The sequence below is a fragment of the Tenebrio molitor genome, chromosome 3, assembly GCF_963966145.1.
Source record: "Tenebrio molitor chromosome 3, icTenMoli1.1, whole genome shotgun sequence".
NCBI classification, from domain to species: Eukaryota; Metazoa; Arthropoda; class Insecta; order Coleoptera; family Tenebrionidae; genus Tenebrio; species Tenebrio molitor.
Window position 1 is genome coordinate 29,143,378 of NC_091048.1, and position 25,653 is coordinate 29,169,030.

The window sequence follows — 25,653 nt, forward strand, 5'->3', positions numbered from 1 at the left end:
AAGGGTCACGCGTCGTCGTCATCTTTAGGAGCGCAATTTCCTTCCGCAATCCCCGGATTTTTCCAATTAAACAAAAAGCTTTGCTCCGGCGATTTACACACGGAGTTTGCATACGTCCGGGACGCTATCTCCGGAGGACATCCCCGTAAGTGGGGCGATAAAAAAAAGAAGACGACAAACAAACTGTGCAAAGTCGGAAAATAATGGCGGTTATTTAAAACCACAAGACCGTATCCGTGAAGCGAGCGGTGAGCACACGAACCAATTTAAGAATTAAAACCGAAACAGCGAGACTGCACGCCGAAGGCATTGCTATTAAATGAAAAAAAAAAAAAAATAATGAAAATAATGTGAGCGAGGATAATAATTATGACATGGCGCAGGCTAATTAGATTACGTTTCGGTTCGTGGAGTAATTAAGAGAATCGTGTGTTATGGTCGGCGGAATTAAAAACGTTCAGATCGGATGATTAATCGGACCGGATCTGGAGCCCGGAAAGCCCCCCCACATCAGGTGTGCACGTTTCTTCCTTGTTATTAGCGCAAATTGGCCAGGAGCAGGATCAGGACGCCCGACGTCGTCCGCACCATTCAAATCAATGCCGACTGATGAAGAAAAATGTCCAGGAGATTCCGACGGAAAACAAAGACGAAATGGACGGACGTCGGCTTAGATTTTTTTATGAAACGACCGTTCGCCGCCCTGATGATGAAAATTTTCGTTTAATGCTATTATCACGAATAAAAGCGGAATTAAAAAAAAAACTGAGCGGACGGAGCTTTGAGCTCTCACGACCACCGGAAAAATTCAAAAATGGCGAGTCCGGTGCAACAAATTTCTCCACGAGATTAATCGAGAAACGACGCAAACATCCCCGGTGGATTATCCGAAACGGTTTCAGCTTTTAATGCCGTAATCAATTTTACTCTATTTTACAACTTCAAAAGAATGCGATGCAAGTAGAACAAAGTTCCAGAGCGTTTACGATCTTAATTAAGTTCCTCCTTCCCATTCCGGTTATTAAAATTTTTGTTTCTCGCACGTCGAGCTCGAAGGATTTTTTTCCTCCGCGGCTCCGGTAATTTTGACACGTGTAACAATTTAATTGCGATATCGAACGACATTATTAGCGATTCGTATTCATTCGGCGGCTTACTCGCCCAACCGAAAATAATGATTTGATAAATTTTATATTAATTGCTGTTTATGAGGAGGCATTAACGAACTCGAATCCCCCCAAACGAGAACTGAAACGTATTCGCGATCATCCCGAATAAATAATTTAATAAACAGCGACGTTTGTAACAATAAACCCGGCTGACGGGAATTGCGAACGGAGAGCTTTTAATAAAGTTCAACGGAACGTAAACACCCCAACCCAGACGATAATATTTAAAATGCAAACTGATGAGCGGGCGATTCTTCGGACGGGGCCAGATCTGTTGGCACCTAACCCGGTCGACTCAGTGGCAGCACTCGACCAAGGACCAAAAACGATCGCCGATGTTGCATCGGTGCGACGATCGAGTGGTACTCCTCTTTGAAGCTTGAAGGGGCGCAATTGATCGGATTGCCGGCACAAAGCTCTCCACACTAATTAACAGTCGAGCACGGAGAACGAGCCGGACTTGTGAGCTTTCGCGGTCCCAATTGCGAGGCTTAAATCGCGCCGCGACGAACTGTTCATCACTATTTTCCCACCAGGTCTTCGGTTATTTTTACAGTTCGAGGATCGTAAAGGAAAGCACGTAAGACAGGTCCAGATTGAGCCATCCTCATCCTGGATTGCACGGGAGCAAACCAAACAACGGTAAATCTCCCTGAGCCTAAAATCGAATGCAAGCTCGGTCGCCCCCCTTGCCTTAACCCCTTCTCGCCGGGAAACCGCCAAAAACGCAATGAGCAAAATCATCAGTAATTAACGCGCCCCCAGGTGCGACTCGGGGGCAGGGTTTCGATGAGCGATCGAGGGGCGGCGGTTCGTTAACGATGGGTGCCATTGTTTTGAGCAGAAAGCGATACAACCGAGCAAAAATTCCCCATAAATTACCTCCACTTTAATCAAGCGAAAGGTATTCCAGATAAAGATGAATTAATGAGTACGGTTAATCGAAATATTAACGTCTGAATTCCGATAACCTGACAAATTTATCGTCGCATCAGAGAAATTCATTTGGGCCCGGTGAATAATTGCAGATATCAAAATTGAAAATTCTGCGGAGCAGCATCGGAAAAATTGTCTCGATAGGATGAGGCGCGTTCCAACACCGCAAATTAGAATAAATGAAGAATTTGAAGCATTCTTGTTTAAATAACAGAGTTAATTTGTTTGGCTAAAATTGCGGCATTTTTATTGGACTAGACTTCCAATTCGGGTGATTTATGACCACAACATATGTCGCGCTGGTGTTTCGTGGTTAGTCGACTGTCACAACCATCAAAATACAGCAGAAGAACAATCATTCAATTATTTATAATCCGTAGTCGTTACTTTAGGTAATTTGGCAGCGACCGTTCAAAAAAAAATCTATTTCAGCACCTCTGGCGCAATTTAACGCTTCGTTCTTCGCTCCTCTCCTCAATTATTTCTGGTACCGTCGTAAAGTCCAAAACGATCTAATTATCGCTAAATAATTTAATGATTAACTCCGATTCACCAGTTGCCAGATCAGAAATTACAGTGACGGTGCCAAAAAGCTCATTTCTCCCGAAAATAAGATTTGGCTCGGGAGATTAATAAATTCGCGAATCGTTATTTGCATCGAAATAAACGATAAAGAGCTTATCCGGACGTTTCGATACTGGAAACGTGTAATGTAAATTTATTGCAAACATATGTGTTGCGGTTGGATGTTTTATTCATCGGCAAAATAAATAAATATAAATATCACCGCGAACCACCATTGTTGATGCTTCTGGATAGGGCACAGAGGAAGATTTAAAACATATCAGGCGCATACGAAGACGTGTGGAGATTGTAGTTTAGTGCGGCGCGCCTCACCGAAGAATGAAGCAAATTCCCGAGTGGCTCGCACCGTCTGATGATGAGGCTCGGAATAGGGAAATTCGTAAAAATGAAAGAATTAGCGGATGGCGGTCGTCCCAGCCGATCTTGACCGTTTCGCTCGGGCCGGATCGCGCCGTGGGGGCGGTGGGAAAGGGGTTAGTCGAGCACGGGAGGGTTGTGCACCTGTGGCGGCGCGTTGCCAGCCTCACCTGTGCGCGCATCAATACCTGCCGTGGACGACCTGCGCATCCGTGCCCCACCGACCCCACTTTTCGACCAGATATCGAGACGCGTCGCGGGGCGAGAGCGAAAAACGCGGCCGACCCCCTCCGCCGGGGTCGGGGGTACGGCGACGACGAAAAAACAAAGGACGACGACGTCGTCGTCGGTGCACCCCCGCGCTCGCCGCAATAAAACAATCGCGTTATCGCAACACAAACGGGGCGGTTAATGAATCGCATTGTGGGAGGGCGCGCGCCATCAATCAAAAAAGCTCCGGGTACATTATTCGGGAAGCGAGGGTGGGGGGCGGGAGCCCGGGCAATCTTTATTATTTACACGTCCATAAACATCACCATAACCTATAAATGACACGCCGTACTGTTCAGGTAGGACATTAAGGGGGACCGGGGTCGTAAAGGAAAAAATGGCGGAGCATAAGAGATAGGTTAGAGCTTTCTTTACAAGAGGTAAACGACGGCCATCTGTCGCGCGGGGGGCGGTCTCCGGCTCTCATAACGCCACGTCGAAAAAGACAAAATTTGTATAAGATGATGATGCAACAACCATTAGACGCACGTGGTGGCGAAGGCTGAGCATTATGCACACCCTCCGGCTTCAATAACCCACCCCGAGCGGGTCCCACCGGGACCGGAGCTCGTGCTTTCGCACGCTCGAAAGCGAACGCCGTAGGAGAATTTCAAGGAAAAAAAATTGGGCTAGTCGGCGATTAAATGATCGATTCCGGTGTGGTCGTGCGCGCTATCTTGTTGCATTCCGAGCGACAAAGACGGGAAGCAAAACAGTTCCGAGCCCTCCATCCGGGGGTAACATGAAGATCCGAGTAAATTATGATCGCTTTGTGGAAAGCAATTTATTTCGTATCTTAAGAGAAAATTCGAAGCCGGCGGGCGTAAATTACTTCCTGCAAAACTGCATTTAATTGTGCTTTTGACAATCTGTCCTTGTCATCTGCGGCAGCTCGTGTCCGACGAAAAAATCCAGATCGCTAAGTGACGTATGCGAGTGGGCATGAGCCGGCGCCCTTTAAATATTAAAACAGTTGCGTATTTTATAGTTAAGTCTGAAAGAGTGCGCCGTAAAACATGTTTCTGAAATAAATATAACCCCTGAGTATAGTGGCCCAAGGCGAAAGAATAAAAGGAGGAGGGGGAGCGTTGCGGAGAAGAAAGCAAGAATTTATCTCAATAAAGGCCATAAATCTGAACAAGGCAAAATCAATTTGTGTGTGTGGACATCCATCTGACCAATGGACGGGCTGTAGATCAGGGCCGACCTCGCAAATCCACCCAGTAACCAGATCTTTAGCCCCGGAGACCATAAAATATCAATTTATATAAAAAAAAAAGAAAAAGGGAGCCCGAAATTTATTACCCGCAAACATTCCCGCTCTAATAGCTCGACTATTTTCAACACGTGGTTGCCCCCGGAGCGCCTCCACGGTCGACCCGGCGCATCCACCATTTCGACCGAAGAGGAGGAATCTCGTTTCGAGTTTTGGTGCGACGAATGCGCTTTATTAGAGCCTCGATCCTCCCTAATTGATCGGTCTGCGCTAAACGTCAGGAATTTCCAATTTGCCCCGCACTACAAGCTGTAGTGTCGTTGTTTGTAGGAGCCGCCGCCGCTGCCGCCGCACATTCCCCGGATCTAATCATTTCTCTTTTCGACACAAAAATGTATTCAGCACCGGACAAAGTCGCGACGGGGAGCGGAAGGGACCGCCGCCCCCACTCGTTCCTGTACATCATCTTAAAATCCATTACGTTGGCCGAATAAAATGTAAAAATGCGAGTCGCAAAGATGGCACGTAATAAAATGGAGAGCATGAATAATTTAGTCGGCCTGAAAAGGTGATGGGCCGGTAAGATAAATACGGCACGTCATAAAAACAAAAAACAGTCATATTTCTAAAGGGGCGGCCGATTCCCGGCGGCGGCGTCGGGGAACGGTTCGGAGTTCGTTAGGATCAGCGGGGATTTCAAATTACGGACAATTTAGTGCACGGTGCCTTATGCGCCCGAAGAGGCCGATAGCTCAGCGGTTATGGAGGTCCTGGAGGACCGCTTGAAAACACCTCCGACCGGAAGCGGCGAGCGAAAAATCCGGGAGGTCAGACCGGCTCGCGCGGACCGAATCGATCAAAATTAATTCCGTTCGACTATTAGCGACACCGCAAACGTCGCCGGATAGACACGACTCTGTGTAAATACCTTTCAATTACTACCGCAAACTTTGCACAAATAAATTAACCGAGTCGAGGGGGTCGGAATTTATTAATTCGTTACGCGGAAGACGGCTCCGGCTCGATTTTCGTACGGAAACGTTAATTTCAATCGTCGGTCTCCGGAATCATCTTCTTTGTCGTTTGCGGTCCGCGACTCTTCCGATCCGGACTCGTTTACCTCACCTTGAAGCACCTCCGGATGTCTAAATTGTGACTCGACCCCCCTCCCACAACACTCGCTCTCCATAATGATAAGTTCGCTAAAGAAGATAATTCATGGGTGTTGACCCGAAGACGGCCTTGATAGTCGAAAGCGTTGCCAACGAAAACACCAAGAACAAACAATACTGTAATTATTTCTCCATTACTCCAAAACTGGCTCCGCACAAGTATCCATCCGTTTAATCTGTTAACACACCGATACGACCAAAATAAATGCGACATCAGTGAGAGTCGTAGAGTCTATCCGGTTCGAAGGACCACAAATCTTTCAGTTCAAACGAACAAACTCTTTGTCGTGCTGTAATCAGCGTGTCATTAACCTTTTCGAAGTAATATAAACTCCATTTCACGGTAAATCAGTGATGCTTTCGCTCTCTCGGTGCTCGAACGTCACTTGGTAACATTTCGGCGCGCTCGAAAGAGTTAAAAACTCGCCCCCCGTTGGGCGCCAAACTTGCGGGCGGAGTCCCCCAGGTGGACGCTGCATAGGTAATTAGAGCAGACGACGGTCCGTTTGTCTGATGTGCGGTCGGGTCCGTGCTCTGTCGGTGACAGATCGTCGGGCACGAGGGCGTCTGTCGCGCTCTGCCCCCCCTAATTGATGGATGGCTCCCCGGAGACGGTTTACAAGGCAACCTCCGGTTACGCGTGCGGAAATTCGAGGCCCGAGTTGTGCCGAAAAAAGACAAGCAGCGCCCCGAAAAAACCGCCACCCGCCGCCAAAACATAATACGCCGGCAACTCCTCCGCTCTCGGTGCGGTGGCGCAACCTTTGCCCCGGCAAACTTCCACAAGTTCGACGCGCTACGGGCGCTTTTATAATCTTGCCGCCGACCAACTCCGGTTATAATTACGGGCCAAAGTATTAATCATATCAAGTACTTATCAAATTTCGCAACGAATCTATCGGAAAGTGGATCGGTCGGGTTCTGGAGGCGGTTAGCCGATACTTTCTTCCGGGAGTTGCGCCGGTTTTAAAACGACGCCGCAAACGACAAGACAAATAAAGGCGCCGTAATTATTCATCGAAATTAGGAAGCAACTGAGGCGGACACAAACAAGACTTAAGAAGAAGAACAACACAACTGCGCTTAGATAATTGCTTGCCTTATCCGATTTGAAGAAGCGGGCTTGCCGTTCTCGTCGGAAAATCACGCTGAATTTCGCTCCGCGAAAATGCTAAACGCGAACGCTTTTATTAAAACTAGCGGAAAGCGACCGACCAGATCAAACATAAAAATTAATAACCGGGAGAGCCGACCGGAACTCTATTCGCTATTATGGGTAAATTCCACACTTGAACTAAAAAAATTTTCAATTCCAACCGTTACGATTTTAATTAGTTCCGCGATGCCGACAGGGAGGAGAAGGGAACGGTTCTCTATGGTGTTCGATAGGTTCCCGCAAATTTTTCAGCTCGCGAGAAAATGAAGCCACAGGAAAAAAAAAGTCAAACCGCTCTGCGATTCAGGATCCACTCGTACGGGCAACGCTGTCGAATGTTGCCGGTGGCGCTCCACATACTGTGCCATCTCCTTATCTGCAGTGGGACTAGATAATAGTTAAGGACACACATCAAACCAAGAGTTGCAAAACTCTCTGGGGGAAACGCAAACGGAAAGCTTTATCGGGCGACACAAAGAAAGAATGCATCTGCAACTTTTTAAGAGAAAGCCAAACCACCACACTCTTTGGACAGAAACTTTAGAGCGATTCAGAAAGTGAAGGGTTTAGGCACACAGTCGCTTGCTGTTAGAGGCGACTAGTGCGTGGCGCCATCTGTCCGTCGGTAGCGCAACGGGACACGCTCTACATGCTTTTTGACTTTCAAAGCTCACCTTGATTCCGATGTGAATCGGATAGTCCGGCTGGGTGTTGATGGTTGGAAGCGTCTGAATGACCGGAACGATGGGAAGCGGACAGGACATCATACTGTCAGCCTGCAAAAAAAAAAATGGTCGAAATTAATTCATTCGGTCGGACGAGATTTAGTCCGGAATCCGGCATTTGCCGGTAGCATCTGCCTGTCGTGCAAAAACTAATCGCGTGGAAACGGATACACACAGAACAAGGGAAAAAAGCACATCGTTAAACGTACGCGGAAACAATCGGATGAGTTCATTAAATCGTGCAACAGAGGCCATCAGCGAAAATCCGTATTCCGATGTGCCGTCCAGGAGTGTCATCAACGCGCAATATTTTCCACGGTGGTAATTTGTTTTCTGTTTATTTACCTGTACGGCCTTTTGTGTACGCGCTGCATTCAACCAGGTAGCATAATGAAAAATAAATAAAAAAATCTCTCCCGAGCGGTGCACAGGACGCGGGAGCGTTGGCGTCCTCGTCGGGAGCAGCGGAGCGCTTTAATATGTAAAAAGCACTTTACGAGCGGAATAATAAGCCCTTTTTTCCTCGTGCAGTCGCGTAATCGCGTTAAAATTTCATCGCCGCCCATTTGTCCTGACGTGCTAATCGTCAGCAGGTCGGGCGGTCGTCGGAGAAGCGCCGAAGACAAATATTTGGGCGGGAAAAAATCCCCCCGGTGCCGACTCGGAGCAAACAGGAACGCGTAATCGCTTTACACCCGAATTACGACAAATAGTAGAAAATTTAATTATCGAGTTAATAAAACCGGATTACCATAAATTCCGAATAAAAGCGGAAGGATTTTGTATTTTTCGCGTCGCAACAGGTGTTCCTCGTCCAGCAACAACTTCCTGCTGCATCCGCAACAGATGTTTCCCCGCCGATTCCGAAGACGCCGCCGTGTCCTGCCTCCGCGCGCTAATAACGTTAAAAATGTCGCTGGTGAAAAACGACTTTTAAATTGCGAAACTTTTCGCATTTCAATTTCGAGTCGACATCATCAGCCCGTGAATATTGTTGTACTTTCCTGATAAAAGTTAATAATTTCGTTCCGGAACGGGCGAACGGATGCGCTCCCGCTCCTGATGACGTCCGATCCTCGAGATAAGCCCTCGCAGAAAAATTAATCTCCTCCTTTTATCCCCTCTCCCCACCTCCAATTGTTTTACTCGTTTAATCCAATTCCGAGTTTGACGAACATTTACATATTTATGACGCGCGTCCGTTCTTCTCCGCCGTTCAGTTTTCTTTAACGTCTTCCTCTCGGAACGGACGACTTCCGCCACGGGATGGAATCGATTAGCGCGCCGCAGACGAAACTCGTGGGATACACTGAATCACGGAAGAACAACGTCAAGAACCTCCTCTGGGCTGACGTGTGGGAACACCGCGACCACCGTCGAAGTGAATCTATTAGCGCCGCAATTAAAAGCATAACAATGACATACCACCGGGCAGAGGACAATGGACAGTTAAGCACATCTGGTCAGGAACAGCGATGGGACAAGAGAGGAGCGCTGCAGCGCGCCGAGTTGGGATTCAGGACGAGAAGGAGCCAGGAAAAATGCTGCTGCGACCGTAGGAATCGCCTCAATTAAAGTGACACGGTCAATAATAACCCCTCAAATAGTCGCCGTCAATTAAGCCACGGCCTCGACGCGGCTCGCGAAAAACTCTTTGGAAAACGTCCAAAACGCGCTAATTGATGTTGTACATCAGCTAGAGCGTCTCGCGGTGTCGAGTGGAATTTCTGGCTGGCATTCGAGTCGCTGAAATTTCCGCCGACACTTAATCATCACGATCTCGCAGACTGCCTAGGTGGCGGTGGTGGTGGTTCCCCGATCGAAAACCGGCTCGTTCCCTAATTGCGTCCGAGCGGAGATGACGGATGGGAGGAAAGAAAGAGCCGAATTAGGGCGGCCGCCCTAATGACCGCACGGACGCGGCCCGGAAGGGTGCCACGGACACGACTCCTTCGCCTTTGTGGACGGCGCCGTCTGTTAACGAGACCCAGTCCCTTTGACGGAGGGACCGGGCGGGGGTTCGTGACGACGTAAAAATGGAAACGCACCGGGAGATGACAGTTTCGCTGTTCCAGTCGGTTTGGCGACTCCAAAGCGAACGGGGAAGGAGATCCTGTCAATAAGCGAGGAGAACACGTCGAGATCGTTGAGCGATCACTCGGTTTTTGTGACAGACCGACCGGCAAATCCGCCTAATCCTCTCGATATCAAAACAATCCGCGAATCTGCGCGCGATGTTAAACTGGCACATTCAGACATACCGACATGGTGCAAGTCTGCATGTTGCACCGGAGACGACGTTGGCACCGCACTGACACCGCCGCAGGTGAATAAATAAATGCTTTCAGCTGCGGTGCAAAGTGAGTTTTCTTTAAAATTGCCAAAAAGCCGTTTCGAAATAGGTTTTCCACAAAAATCGGATCGCACAAACACCTCCGACCGCTCTAAATTCGGTAGCATCGATTAATTACGTGGCACACTTGTCTTCCTCGATTATCCTTGCCGCGCTGCAACCTCCTTGTCACGTTCGAGTGCGCTCCTTGTGTGCCAAAAGCAACATACATTCGAGGTGTCCCCCAAGGATCGCTTGCGCGACCTTCTCTGTCTCAATTTTCCTTCTGGTACAATTTGGACCTTGTGACCCGACAAACCGAACCGTGGGTACCCTCCCCGTATTATTTCCCGCTCTTGTTTTCCATGTGAAAATTATGCTCGCTTATAATGAGCCGAGAACAATGGAACGAGATAAGACAAGAATCTCAACAGGAAACCGCAACAAAAATACAACGAAATATTCCAGCAGGACCGAGATCGGACAAACTCCATGACCATGGAGTGTGGTGAGTGTCTCTTCGGCAAATTATGTCTTCGTTTCGCGACGAAAGAGTTTCTTGGTGCGCGAAGAGACGGATTCGTCCGGCGCGAAGGTCGGGAACGGCTGAAAGCGATCAGTTTCGTGTCACAAAGTGTGAAATCTAATCAAGCCCGACCGAGGAAAAAAGTTGTCGCGGACGAGGAATGCGACGCGTGGAGACAATACCGAGCTTAATAGTCTCGTGACAAAAGCAAAAGACAGTATTGAATATATAGTTGGTGTCACGATCGGCGCGAGGCGAGCGGCGCAGTTGCGCAGCGGGAGACGGGTCGACATCGAGGCAGATGGTGCCGCTCGCGAGATCACAGCACAGGCGACTATGCGCTCGATTTTTACTGCCCAATATTTAGTATTTTAGGTGTCGTCCGTCATGTACTGCATACGTTCGTCGGCTCTAACTTTGCCATACTCGTAATAAATAATCCAATAAAATCAGACGAATTTATGATGATTCCGAACATTAATCCCGGTTTAGTGCCCGCCGTAGATTGTTGCGGATGTCACGTTTATTAAAATGCAACGGAGGTGCGAAAAATGTTTAGATAAAATTCGTCGAAAAAATATCGCTCGATAAATCAAGACACATTTGTAATAACTGATTTATCAATCGTCGGTTAACCTAATCAGACCGACTTCAATCACGCTAAAAAAACTGACATAAATCACACCAATTTACTCCGGAAAAATTCTTGGCTCCGTTCCCATGTTGACAGACGTAACCGTTTCCACGTAAATGAGTCAGTCATTTCTGCTGTCAACATTTCAATTTTCTGAAATCTCGCTCCCAACAACAATCATGTCATGAGAAATAGGAAACGCTGCAGCGACTCGAACAATTATCGGATCAACGACATGAAACAATAAATCCACTTATTAAATATTATTGGATAAGCAGATGTGGGATAAACAGTGCTGACGGAACCGTTTTCCGACTATTTCCAGAATAATGAGGCGACCCGGCGGCCCTCAAACTGTTTTCGACCGTGCGGGAACGCGATGGAAGAGCGAGAGTGTGGGACCGTTTGGGAACCTCCGGCCGACCGGAGGATATTTGCTGGGAGCAAACAATTTTTGTAGACGAAGCCGTTATCGGTGACAACGCGGCGGCGAAGGCCCCCCAACTGCATCCGAAGGCATAAAACCGGCGCGAAAACGTCATTGTTCCTCCGCGCGCGGAAACTTTCCCACACGGCCGCCGCCAATCAGATAATAACAGTAACGGCGGCAACAAAGGAAGCCAGCAGGCCGCAACGGCTCCGCATTTTCGTACCGTCACACTCAGCATACTCCAGATGTCACGGTTCGTTGTTTCCGCGCCTCTTGTTCCCGGAGAAGTAACGCGCGTACTAAATCCGGTCTAAGTGCCCGGAATAGGTCTTTCGTTAATTGCGCCCGGAAGCCGGGGACGGTCGTAATTCGGGGAGAGGGCCCCGGGCACGAAGGCCCCTTATTTTTCGCCCCCGACGACGAGGGGAGGCGGAGACGTCGAAACCTGGGTCTAATATATATGTCAAAGTTAGGCAATCAGAAAGAGATTAGCGGAAGGAAGTGACGTGAGCTGAAACGGAAACACGGCCATTTGTTCGGTACCTGTTGGATGGCCGGACCAACTTTTCATGGCGTGTCGACATTAATTGGCCCGAAAACATTTCTTCGCCGCCGCCGCCGCCGCCACCGCCGGATTAATAACGCCAAGGCGAACTCGACTGGCAAATGTCTGTCCCAAGTGCCCCCCGATGAAATTTATTTTTTATTTCCGAAGACTTAACGATAAAACAAACAGTTCTAAGAATAGGTCCCAAGAAGGATAATAAAAAGTCCTATTATTTTTCAATTACGCCTAGAATTCTTCCGACACAGTGTATCTGGCACAATAACAAAATTCTCGGGGAGGATCTCGACTTGGACCGGACCTATTTATGGAATTCCCCGTTCCATTATCTCTGGATCGATGGGTCGGACTTTTTCGATTCGGGAAGGAAGGTAAACAATTTGCTTATTCCCGAGTCCCGCGACCTAAATAAAACCCATCACGACCGCACGACCCCGATCGGGTCCCTTTTTTCTCCGTTTCGGACAAAAGGTGTCGGCCCCTCCAGAAGGAATTATATTTGTCCAGGCCGGAATAATTCTGCAGGTAAAGAGGATGAAGAAAAACAACCGGAAGGTGGTAGGTAGGGAAAGGAAAAAACCCCACACACGGCCGTCCTTTGTCCCGCATCCTCGCTAAACAAACTCGCCGCCCCACAAAGAGCCGCACTTAATTAAGCGTCTGGCACGTCGATCGTAATTAACTCTTTACCGATTATTGTAGCTATTAATTTTCTTCGGGTGGAAAAAGCCCGGACCCGGTGTATCCGACGTCATTACGACACGGATGCGGCGGTATCGCCGCCGCGCACTACCGAATTCGCCGTTAATAAAGTGAGCGGGAGGTATCTTAATTAAATCAAAACAATATGGCTACGTGAAACCGAAATTAATTTCGGGGGTGGTTTGGGATGGGGGGGCGTTCAGGAGAGGTACGACGCCGCCGCCGGCACCGCTCCGCACTCAAAAGTAAAAGTACGAGAAAACGAGAGACGAGGCCGTCGTGGTCAGCGAGCAGGGGGACGGCGGCGGAACCGGATCACGTGAACCAAGTTCAGGTGCAAACCTTGAACCTGAACGAGCCGGGTTCACGCAGGGACAAACCGAAGAATGCCGTGGGAGACCCCACAGAAGACACTTCCGCACGGGCGGCTCCGGAAGGCCCGAACAGATGGGTCAAGGCGTGGGTGTCGTGCAAGATCGCGGGGGACGACGCCCACCGGGTGCAGTGATGGACCTAGTGGTCCAAATGGTCTCTCGTGCTAGTCCTGCGACGCAGGAACATTCTGATGATTCGTGTGCACACTTGCGCGAACAATAAATCGTCACCAGAAATGTTTTTCTTTAATTAGCACTGGTTTAGATGTGTTTGTTGTTCGAGTCGCAAGGTCATCGGTCTAACCACCTGACTAAGTCGGTGAAGTCATTGCGACAACTCAAACAGATTGAGTAAATAGGGTTTGAGTTGGAAGATCAAAAAAAGCGAAAAAAAATTAGATGATTTTATGACACTTCTGACGATTAAAGTAAAAATTATATATTACATTTGAGATGGTTTTATTTGGGGCACGTTGACCCCCAGGTCCCCTGTGCATCCTCCACCCGTGCGTCGGTTCGCCGCCCCCGCGGCCCCCTCCGCGTCGTTTTCCTCGACATTTCGTGAAAGTTTATCTTCGGCCAGTATTTCGTGGTGAATCAAGACACCAGTTGAATGCCGAATATATTCCCGGTCACGGAAACTCGGTCGAAATTTATGCGGTCCGCGTCGCCGTCGTCGTGACGTCACCGTCGTCATCTTTATTTCGGATAATAAAACGTCGTCGACGGCGGCGACGACCGTGGCCCGATTAAAACGTGAATTTTCCACGAGCCGACCGAGACGTTTCCGGTGGAATTGCAGAGTCGGCGGTGTAATGCCCGGAACGCGATCGTCGTCTGCGTAAACACCGTATATTTTCGGGCAAACATATTTCATCCGGGCCAAGAAAGCTAAATATTAGATTCGCCGTCAGTTTCGGACGCATCCGTGAATTCTTTCAGGATTCCGACCGCTCCAGGACGATTCGGACGCCGATGATGGATGATGGGTCTCGGCGAATTAAGGGATCACGAGAAAAAGAAGGTGAAAAGGGCAGCAAAAAAGCGTCCGTTTGTTAAAAATGACGATAATCGCAACGGTATGAATAGGAAGTGACCGCGTTGTCGAGCTCGACAGAATAAAAAAGTAAATAGAAAAAAGGACAAAAATTGTTATTTGGAATCATGTACATGAAGCACCCAGGTACCTACTTTTTCGTACAAGTGGGAAGTGTACACGCACGAGCGCAGCAAGTGTAGCAATCGCATGCGTAAATAAGATTCTCTACACATACATCTTAAGAAAATAGTTATTTACACAATTAGTGGGATAAAAGCAATATTACAGGATTCGAGTGTGAAGATTGCAGATAACGAGGGCGTTAGCCCGAGTTCATCTGTAATCACACGAGTTTCCTGTAATATGCTTTAGCCTACGTGTTATGTACAAAATTTTATCTAAGACCGCCCCGAATTAAAAAAAAAACGTAAATCTTATTTATTTCCGCCAGTTTCATTACACCACTCAGTTGAATAATAACTTACTTATCCCACTGAGTGGGGCAATGAAGCTCACTTATCCCACTGAGTGGAGTAATGAAATCCGTCCGGTAATGAAGTTTCTTATTCCACTCAAATGAGTGGGATAAGTGTCATTTATCCCACGGGATTAGATAAAAAATATTTATCAAACTAGTGATGAAGAATAAACTGTTTGATTCTTGTGATATTCATTGTCGAAATCCCTCCGTAGGGTTGCTTTTAGCCTTGCAAGGCCGAAAATATGAAGTCAATTCCTTTCATTGGTTTCTCGATTACAAATTTCTTAATGAATTATGAAATTCGATAGAATAATTACGTTGCATAATATCTTCAGTTCTTTAGACATTTCAAGATACTTTGGAAGTGTTAAACGTGCTCCATACATTCATCAGACAGTGTCGAAAACCTTTCAAATGTCATCCATCTGACATTTTTGTTTTCAACCTTGCGCCATGGCGAATAACAAATAAATCTTTCAATGAAGCGAATCAATCCCGCTTTTGGTAAAACATTTTTTTATGGTTTGGGGCGGTTGTCTGCACGAGAAACATTTTAACGTCAATTTCCACCTCCGAGTTTTGTTTGTTTAAAAAAAAACACCACACCGACCAAAATTCGTAACATTTTCTACACTTCTTCCGACAGATCCGAAACCACCCGAAAAATCTTGGACTTGTTACTTGTTTTGTCCACGTTCCGGCTTTTTTTTTTCGTTTGGGGGTTGCTTTCGCAGGCCAGATTGTCTCATTATCGGCTTGTTGACAGAGCGGCGGTTCCATTTAGCCGAATCGTGGAAACTGCAACCCCAAATTAATTATTCCACGTTACACAATCAATATGATCCGATTATGGCCGACTGAACGATCACCGTCGCTTGTTTGCGTTCGTTTATCGAGTGCGATGAATTTATTAATCGTGGGGGTGGATTTTTACGGGGGCCTCGCCTGCGGCTGTGCTATCGAGCCCGTTCCGACGAGACGTCTATGGATTTTTCTTATCTGACAGAACCCTAAAGAGTTTATTGGGTGATATTCGGGCCGCCATATACGACATCAATACCGAACCCGGCGCTTTCAAAGGACCCACTTCGCCTTTCCCTTGTAATTTAATCCTTGTGTGGAGATTTCGCATGTGAAATATGATTGATTCCTCGCATATACCCGTCGTCGAGTACATTTTCAATATTTTTCTTCTTCTTCGCTTTTCTCTCCCTTTTGCGCCGCCCCGAATAAATCTCTTAAGGTGGTAACGAGCGAGGAAATGGGTTGGCGCGCCGGTTATTTTTACGGCATTCACGGGCCCCTCCTTTTATGCCGAAACCGAATTAAGCCAAAGGGTTTTCGATTATGGTGCAATTTTTGGCTGCAAACTAAATATTTACGCTCGTAAATAAACAGTTTATGAAGTCGGTCCCATCATTTATTCCCGGTCTAATTCGACGGTTTTACGTCGTTTTTATCGGCGTTACGTTTTTGTTGCAGGAGCCGCCATTAAACTTTAACGGGGATAAACAGAGCTTCACCTATTTATTTTCAATTGTAACGACCGCCGCCGTCCGCCGCCTTTGATCGCCGGGCCACACAAGCGGTCCCCGTCAAAAATGACACCGACCCCTAAGGCCGCCCCCGGCGCTCGTTTCAATTAGACCGGTCCAGCTGATCCGTTGCATTTTTCATAGTCCGCAAAGCGTAAATATACGAAACGGGAGGACATATCGGAACGGCGAACACTTCCGGAAACGAAAGCAGCTCACGTCCCGGAATAATTCGCCCCCTCCCCGATTCCGGGCTCCGATAACGTCGATTTTTCTCGAGCGATGGAAGCCGACGTGGATGATTTCCACCGTATGGACGACTTCCGGATCCGGGAACCGGAAAACGAGCGACACGCTCCGGAACTTGTTGCCTCTTCGAGATGTCTCGCGGTGGCGGGACGTGGGGGGCTTCCTCGACGCCAGATGGCCTCCGGAGGTTTTCCTCTCGCCGTCGAGGATCGTTAACCTCATCTAACAAACGATGAACTAACGAGCCGCGCCGAGAACCAGTTCCTTCATTCCTTCGTCGGTCAGGTTGACGGCCAAAGCCGCGTTCACACCGCTCACGGTTTCGCTGTTACGTAACGGCGGCGCCGACAGCGGTCCCGAAAAGGAGAGTGTTCCACAAATCCAGATCGGCTCGCCGTCGATGGACCGCGAAACCCACCTGGGTTAGCCTAGATCAGGGCGGTCGAAAATAAACCGTGTTTGTTGGTTTTCGGGGAAGCCGCCGCCGCCGCCTCTCGGTGCATGTGCATGCTGGACCTCGTGCAACCAGGGTCGATAACACCACGGCTAAATGGTAAACACGGCCCGAGGATAAGGCAATAAAAGAACGCAGCTGTGGAATCCGGTCGCGGATAAAAACCGAAGACAACGTCTACAGGGTGGAACAGTTGGATCATCAATGGAGTGAAGATCGCCGAGTAAACAAGTCCCGAGAAAAATTTCGGGTAATAAAGTGTGCGAGTTATAACTAATAAAAGTTGTTTTTCGGGGAATTTATTGGACAATTTTTGGACGAGTTGTGGCGCTCTGGTCGGTTAAATTTATTAGGAAGTCATCATAATAAAAGTTGCTATTAATTCGACGCCGTTAAAATTGGTCGTTGTCATTGAAATTTCAAGATTTCGAGCTTGTTCCAGACGGATCATAAAATCTGGCGCAAATTTCGAACGTCTCGGTTTCAACGGGAAAATTAAATTCACAGGATTCAAAATGTGGTGCTGTCCACACCAAAAGGTCGGAAAAGTCTGGAATCGTCTAGTTGTGTTGTTGCAGTTTGTTCGAAAAGCACAAAATTTGTAGGTCGATTTTGGTGTCACGCAGGGCAATCACTCGAGTCCGTTTCTGTTAGGAAAAATATTTTTTAAATCCTTATTGAGCCTTTACCGATTCATGTCAATCACACATCGAGGCAAATCCACGAAAAAATGTCTCAAGTTACTAAAAGTGTGAACAAACGTGAAAAAGACACAAATTTAAGTTTTTCTACATCTGGTGGCAAAAAAATTTTTTAAATATAAAACGATTATGAAAATTGTCCCAAACAACTGCAAGTCGTAGACACTAATATTTCTTTAAAACAAAAAGTTTGGTTTGTCAATTCGGGTGTGACGCAGGGTAGTCACTCGAGTCCGATTTTATTCGTGTTACATATTTTATTGTATTCGAAAAATGAGAGAAAATTTAAACAGCACTTTAACGATCAGAGTGAATTTTTGCAGCAACAAAATACACGAACCGCAAGAATGTGTCTTATTTTTGCCCGCATAAAAGCAGAAGTTATTTTGCGGTGTCACGTGGGGTACTAATTTGAGGTCGTTTCTGTTTGTGCAAAACTCACCTAATGCAGGAGAAAAAGTCGACTGTTTTTTTAATGTTGTAGAATGATTGGTAATTGAATGAATTTGAACAAAGGAACAAAAACAGCAATTGTAAAAAAGTTACTTTATCCTCGTCCCCATAAAAACATTCTCTCGACGCTGCACGGTGATTGGCGCATCTGAAAAAATAAACGACTGCACATAGAACTGGGCTAGTGATTTTCTCTTTTATGAATCTATGTATTCTGGATCTACTTTGTAGTTTTAATAGTCTCCGCACTTATAATTTTAATAATTGTAGCTATTAAATTAGCGACATTTATTCTTGGACCATAATAAAGTTGAATGTCAAATAAAGTTTTAATGTTTAATTTATGATAACATAAAATTCGCAATTATAAAAGACGTTTCGTTCGATTTGGTTTTAAAAGTCGAGTAAATAGACACGTTTATTGTTTCGATTAATAAAAGTTTCTAAAACTGTACGAGAATGAGGAAATTCGCCATCAATTATTTTATGCGAATGACAGTTGAAACTCATCAAAGTCAAAACATAAATTTCTCCTCGAATAAATAGGCAATCTTTAGCAACATTCTTAATTTAAATTACAACACCACCAACTTATTTCTATACTTAGAAATCCAATTTATTGCTTCATAAAGAGTAATAACAAAATTAATGAAACATTTTTAGCAATCGCCAGACACTCACACAACACGGCAAAAATGTAATTATTCTTTACGACACTTTCACAAAAACTGACAAAAATTGTTCGATTGTGTCAATCGAGCGTAATTTTAACTCAGCGGAGAAAAAACTTCCTCGGACGCAACTGGTTCCCCTGCATTTTATCCAAGTGAAAATGTAACATTGTGTGTTTTTCTCACATCACACTAATTTGTTTAATAAACGATCTGGCAAGTCAAACTTTATCGAGAGAAATCGTTTCGGTTTACACTTTTTTCTTCTCCAAACAAATTCTTTCAGATCTGATGAATGCCTTCCATTATTCATTAGTAGCGCGTCATACGCCTAATACAACCCATGTATTTACACAGTGAGATCGTAAAAAAACTAGTGACAGCAAAACAAAAGACAGCTCTGTTGACTTTGTCACGGCTAATACTAGTTAGAACTGGTCGTCGCGGCGATCTATTCTTTTTCTGAAGCGACACAACCGGTCCACCCTGTATTTCCGCCATGAAAACGCTAAATCGCCCGCTCCAGATGCCGAAACGGCCCAAACGATCTCCAATTAAGCTGGAACGATCCGCTAGAAATTCACCGTTAGAGCAACGACTCACCGGTGTTGATTTAACCCTAGCACCACAACTACAATATTATGGTAATGTCGATTCGGAGTAGTTGCCCAAAAGCTCCCCCATTACGATAACATTGTGTTGAAAAAATGGCGGATGCGCCGGGTTCGAATCTCATTTCGACCGCGGCGAAGAGGGCGCCTGAGAGGGGCGATATTTTATATTTTGATTTCGGCTCCGGAGCCGCAGATTTATTTTGCGCAATAAAGCCCAGAAATTCCTATTAAAAGTAAATAATGGACCCCCGGCGATGTAAATAACTCAATCCTTATTATGGGGCCAGCGAAATCCGCACGGATCGATTAATTTAAATCTATTATATTAAAAGACCGTACGTGGTGATGGTGGAGAACGTGATTTATTTTTCCGGGCGCGGCGGGGATCCGGAACAGGAAAGCCGCCCCCGCCGTGGACACTCCACGAAAGAGGAGCTCACCACGCTGTCCCTCAAATCTTGCAAAATTTCACGATCAAGACCTGAGCAAAGGAATGAAAAAACAATGACATGTGCAACAAGTTTCTTCGATTTCTTTGTTTATTTTCAGTCAAACTAGGAATCTGTGTTACCATTTGTATTATTGGTTGCCTACACCTCTGGGGGAAAATAAAAAACAAGAATGTCGGGGAGGGCGCCAACAAAACGTGGAACAAGAGCGAGTTGTTGAGATATTCGAGAGTAAACTTGTCGCCGCCCCCGCTTGGAACGTGGTGGGCCCCGGGAGCCGTCCACTTCCGTCCCCGGCAAAAATGCTTGTATATTAAGGGATAAATTAATAGCAGCGACAGATTTACAACCGACATCTGTTCGTTATGTTGCACAAACTCCCAGTTTCCGGCGACTTATTCCGCCCACCAGACTGCCTCCGTGAGATTCGTTCGTCTCGATTCGCATCTACATCACAGCTAACCGGGGCTGCTCGAGGTACATCCGCACGTACGGCGGGATCCCCCACAACCCCCCAGATCGATTCGGCGTGGCCCGTTGCATTTCACCTATTTTTCTCCGTCCGCTGATCGTATTTCATCCCCATTTTACAGATGATGTCGTACATTAGCATTTATAATGCATGAACGCGGGCCCTCTCCGTCGGCGGCCGTTCCGTCCCCGCCGTCCCCGACCAGACTACATTCAATTAACCTAATGTAAATTCTGGAGCCTTTGTCTGATGGTTTCGTAATTTATGCGCCGCAGTTTCCGACGCCTCGCGACACATTTGTCAACGCGGACACCTGTTCGCCGCCCCCGAAATCAACCCCTGAAAAAACCACCGAACCAAGTCGGGCGGCGGCGACCGGTGCACCCGACGTCTGCGGCCCGTCGCTCCCGGCCGTGTTGCACCGCCATTTAAAATAATTCCGGCGGTTACCGCCGTAATTTGCCGTTGCTTTTGATCTCTCCACCTATTTGTTAATTAAAATACGGGGTAATTACATCCGGCTCGATTGTTTTAATTACTTGTACTTTGGCGCCGCTGCGAACCGCCTGTTATTGCTGTATAATGTATCCGTTCATTTGGCCACCCGGACTAGTCCCGACCGTTGCGTACACGACAATCACGCACCCTCGAAATAGACTCGGTATCGCGGAACAACAAATCGACGTCTTGGCCGAGGCCCAAATCTTAATTTACATAAATCAGTCTTTATCAGGACGCGTTCGGCAAAAATCGACCTGACGTCGTTCGACCGGGGTCGAAACGTCGCCGACGACGATAAATCAGGACCCAGCTGGAAAGGTGAACAACAAGAAAACGTTTTGCAAATTTCCACATTAATCATCCAACCTCTTACCTGATGCTTTTATACAAATTTGCCGCCGCTCACATTAGTTATGAGTGCTTTGAAACGTGGCCAAGTTCTCTTGTCGCTATAAAACCAACAGATTATAATAAACGATTAATTTTTCACTCGCATACACCGTGCGGCCCAAATTAACCGACAATTAGTCTCTCCTCTCGCCTCTGATCTCGACCAGTTAATCCTCATTGTGGCATCGACCGGATTTTTTTCGACGCACCCGAAACATCTGTTTTCGGGAACTGGAACGGTTTTTCGCAACGACAATACGGAAGTTAGCACCGTTTCGAGATTTGGCACCAGTCGGACACATCTCGGCCAATAAAAGTTGAAACGGGGCGAATCCGAACAAAAGATCTACATCATGCAATTTGTTTGGCGCTGCTTTATCGTGTCGGGACGAAATTGATGGAGGCGCAGGACGATGACCCACTTGTGGGATCTTCAGACCAAAAAAAAAGAAAAACATATTTTGACGGTAGCGCGATCGCCCACCAAAAACTTCCAGACCTAGCACCGTCCGACTTCTCGTGGACGCGAGCCAAACATTAATCCAAACAATCGCCTTTTTAATAACTTCGAGTGTAAACCTTTCAGATTGATTGAAATTGGTTTGCGAATTAAAGAACGTCGGGGTAATCAGGGCGACGAGTGATGTGCCAGTTCATAATAAACTCGGCATTCGAGTGGGGTTTCTATTTTTAAAAGCAGGAAAGCCGCGGACTTCCAAGAACCGCGCAACGATAGCCGCTCGCAAGCTCGATTGGACCGAGAAGTTCATTCCATCAACAAACCACAAAAGACAATTTCAGATCTATCCGCAGAGTTCTTGTTTGCTCGCTTCATCCGAAGACGATTCCCCTCGACAGTCAGAACCACCAGAAGCGGTACCACTCCTCTCGGTCGAAGTCGGTTCCGTCAGAAGTGACCTTTTTCCGGCGATGGTCGTCGCCCTTGAATCCGTTTCCACCGATTTCTTACCAAGAGACATCGTCGTCTCGACCGCATCTTACTCTTAACCTCGAACGTTAACTCCGGTCGCCGAGTCCGGTCTCGAGGGAGCGACTCCGAGATTATAATTACGAGGCGGCTTCGAAGATTAAAACTATCAGGGCGGAGAGGCAAGCGTCGGAAGGTCTGCCAGATCCCGCCGCCATTAATAATTGGATGTCGACTAATGTCTGGCTGTCGCGTAAACATCAATGAAGCCGTTGAAAGGACGTTCCAATAAATCGTGCCACGCGATGAGTTGCGGGGGCGGCGGACGCGATCCTCAAAGCCGAGGAAAAAGAGGCGGCGCGACCGTGTGCTAATCGCCAGGAATTAATTCCGCTATAGATCGGTGATGGCCAAAAAAAAAATGCTGTTTTCGATGGTATTTATGTAACGAATCGGAGAAGTATTAGCCTTGGGTTAAATGATTTCACTCCTGGATAACCTTGGCTTTAGACGATCCTCGATACACGGTATAACACATTTGTGCGTGATGCTGCCAACGACGTTTATTTGTTTTGGAATTTTTGCACATGCGAGGAACTGGAATTTGCGAGCGAGCGAGAGTATGCTCGGGTTAAAGGTCTGACGAGAGTTGACGTGAACCGAAGAAGGTACCGCAGACTTGTGTGTATCCGCAGCGGAAAGTTAAATATTTAAAGAACGTCCTTGGAGGAATGCGTGTACGATCGTGGTTAATTACGCTGCCATTAAAGCGGAAAAGGAAAAATAATGTGGATTTGATTAATGTGGTCAGTTTTTACGTCCGTTATTGTCTGTTTCTGCGGCAGAAACAAAGAGTTGACTCTTGAAAAATTTAAATCGAGAATCGATACAAATTGTTTCAAATTAAAGAGAAACGAATGTTCAAGTGACAGATTTACGATGTGAAAATAAAATTAAAACTAATAGAACGAAGAGCTAGAAATTCTCGATTTGGTACGTATTTAGTGGAGTGGTTATCGCATGCTTCGCCACAACTTATCACCAATCCTTGGAGATTAGAATAAATTATCTAATTGTCAACCCTAGTGGTTTAATTAAAAATACCAAAAACTACTTTACCTAATGACCAGGATGTGGAGACAGCTGGTTAGCAAAAAAAATCGAAAAAAAAACAAGTAATGGAGGTGAAGTAGTATTAATAATGGCTATTACTCGTGAGGTTGATTTTGTGTCGCGAGCCGCAGGCGAGTGGTGTATTTATCCGAGCGGGTAATAGCTATTATCCGCGAGTAGAATATACTTTTTTCTGTAGCAGATATTAATGTGTGCTTTTATCTATTCAAATCAAAAGGTCAAGTAGCATTTTAACCACAAGGGTAAAGTAATTTATTTATTTTACCCCAAAACGCTCATACCAACGAGATTTTAAAACCTGACACGAATTGGGTAGTTTGTAGATCTCGAAATCGTCCAGAAACACATGTCTTGCCGGCCTAGTCCGGCAAAAAGTAGGGATTTTGAGTTGTCATCGGTTTCGGTTGGCATGTGTTATTAGGATTCTATCAATCGTCAATGTTAATTTTGTGCATGGCTCGTTAAAAATGCAAATATGTACATATTTACATATATCGGACAAGAATTGAGTAAATCTTTAATATCAATTAGGTATAAAACAATTTACATTTCAAATCACAACGAAAAACTCATGCAAAAAATGTGAAAAAGTAAAGAACTGATGAATGTTTATAAGTTTTCTCTTTCTCTCGAGATGAATTTCTTACTTGAAGAACTTGCAACATTTATAGGATGACCCAATAGTTGCAGATATGTCGAGAGCTCAAAAGAGTGCGTAAACAAGGATCCACTTGGAATATGCTAAAATTTTTACTAAGACGTCAAAGTAATCACTAATCAGAAAAGAGCAATTTAACTTTTAGAAATGTCGATAACTTAAGAATTTAAATTCTTAACTGCAGAGAATATATTTTTGTTAAAAAAAACATCATGTCGAGAAATCTTTTGCTATAAAGTGCGTCTATCGATATTTTGAAACGACTTTTTAAACACTAGTTAACATTTTGGGTCGTTTATGATGGTCTCATTACTAGGGGATTATTTACCTACCCTGTAACAAAAACTCTCGATGGTACCTGCGGATTATTGAGGATCGGTTACTCACCACTTTTACGACAATCTTTGTTAGCAGGCAATAAACCACTGAAGAAAGCAAAAGGTCGTTTTAAAATATCGGTAGACGCACTTTACCGTTTACTTTAATTACATATTTCTGAATATGCCTCTTTGGCAGCTGATCACGCAAGGAATGCATATTGTGCACTTGATTACTACAACGCTAAAGTGAACGTACTATAGAAAAATAAGTCACCTAATCTAGTCCCCACAACACCGACATACAATAAAAGAAGTGTCCACAATCTTAAGATCTTCAATAAGTTGTCTGGACATGAAACATTTGTATGAATGAAAAAGCGCTTGGATTTTGCTAGCGTCTTTACATAAGAAATACATTAAGTACGCAACACGCCGTATCAAAATGCGACGTATTAGGTAAAAAAAAAGAACGTGCGGTCTGCACACGTACAAGACCTTATCTCCACCCTGTAGACATGCAATTTGCCGCACAGTCCGCCAAGACTGCGCTTGCTGTCCAATTATCCTTTTTTCCAATAACCCGAACCATCACGATTACGGCTGCCCCCGATCACCTCCTATTAATTCTAATTCAAAACCGTGAGCCCAGATTGGTTATAATCGCTTGTATGAGCATCACGTACACTCCTGCCCGTTCCAATTTAGACAGGAATTGCATTCCTGCCGTGGAACAATTCCAGATCGTACCGGAAGCGACGGAAGCTACGGCGAAGAAAAAAACCAAACACACGCCGCCGACCGTCAAAAGGTGCCTCGTCGGCGTCGCATTGTTTTTATTGCGAAGCTGGCGCCCCGCCAGGTCGTCCTTCCACCGCCAACACTTGTTGAATTCCTATTAGCCTTTCTGGTAATGTCGGTGGGTAACTGGATTGGTCGCCGTAACGGCGACTTTATCGGATTCGAAACCAATTGCCTGCGAATGAGGGCCGCACTCGGGAGGTCGGAATTAGTTTTGGCGGCGGAATTAGATCGCTTTCGGACTTCTTCTCCCGTCCGGGTCCTGATTGGGGCGTCGCGACGGCCGCCGCCGCCTCATCCGTCATCTCGCCGGTTCACTTTTGATTTAGAGCCGCCGACGCGGACCGTTTAAACGGCGTAAATCTCGCGCATCTGCGCCGACTATTTTAAATCGACCGACGGTGATGACATAAGTAAACAAAAAATAATCCGACGCGTCCCACATAATTTACAACGCAAACATTAATCAGGGAACGGACGCTCTCGTTGCATCACGCGATTGTTCGCCGTCTTACGCTGATTGGACCCCGACGAAAATAATCCGGCTCGAAGGACCGACACCGAAAGCCGAACCTGTCCCCACCCGGGGACAACTTTCCAATTGCGACAGAGATGATCCAAGATGCGACCATCTTTCGAAACAGTCAAGGCTGGCCA

General features: G+C 46.3%; 1 protein-coding gene across 5 annotated transcripts in view; it reads right to left on the minus strand.

Annotated features, from left to right (window-relative positions):
• heph (polypyrimidine tract-binding protein 1 heph) overlaps positions 1–25,653 on the minus strand; it is a 113,627-nt gene that overhangs the window by 38,929 nt on the left and 49,045 nt on the right. For all 5 annotated transcript variants that reach the window (XM_069041381.1, XM_069041377.1, XM_069041376.1 and 2 more), the window contains one exon: positions 7,536–7,637. In XM_069041381.1, the coding sequence (XP_068897482.1) occupies positions 7,536–7,628 (93 nt within the window). In that variant the 5' untranslated portion in view covers positions 7,629–7,637. The remainder of the gene's footprint in view (positions 1–7,535; positions 7,638–25,653) is intronic.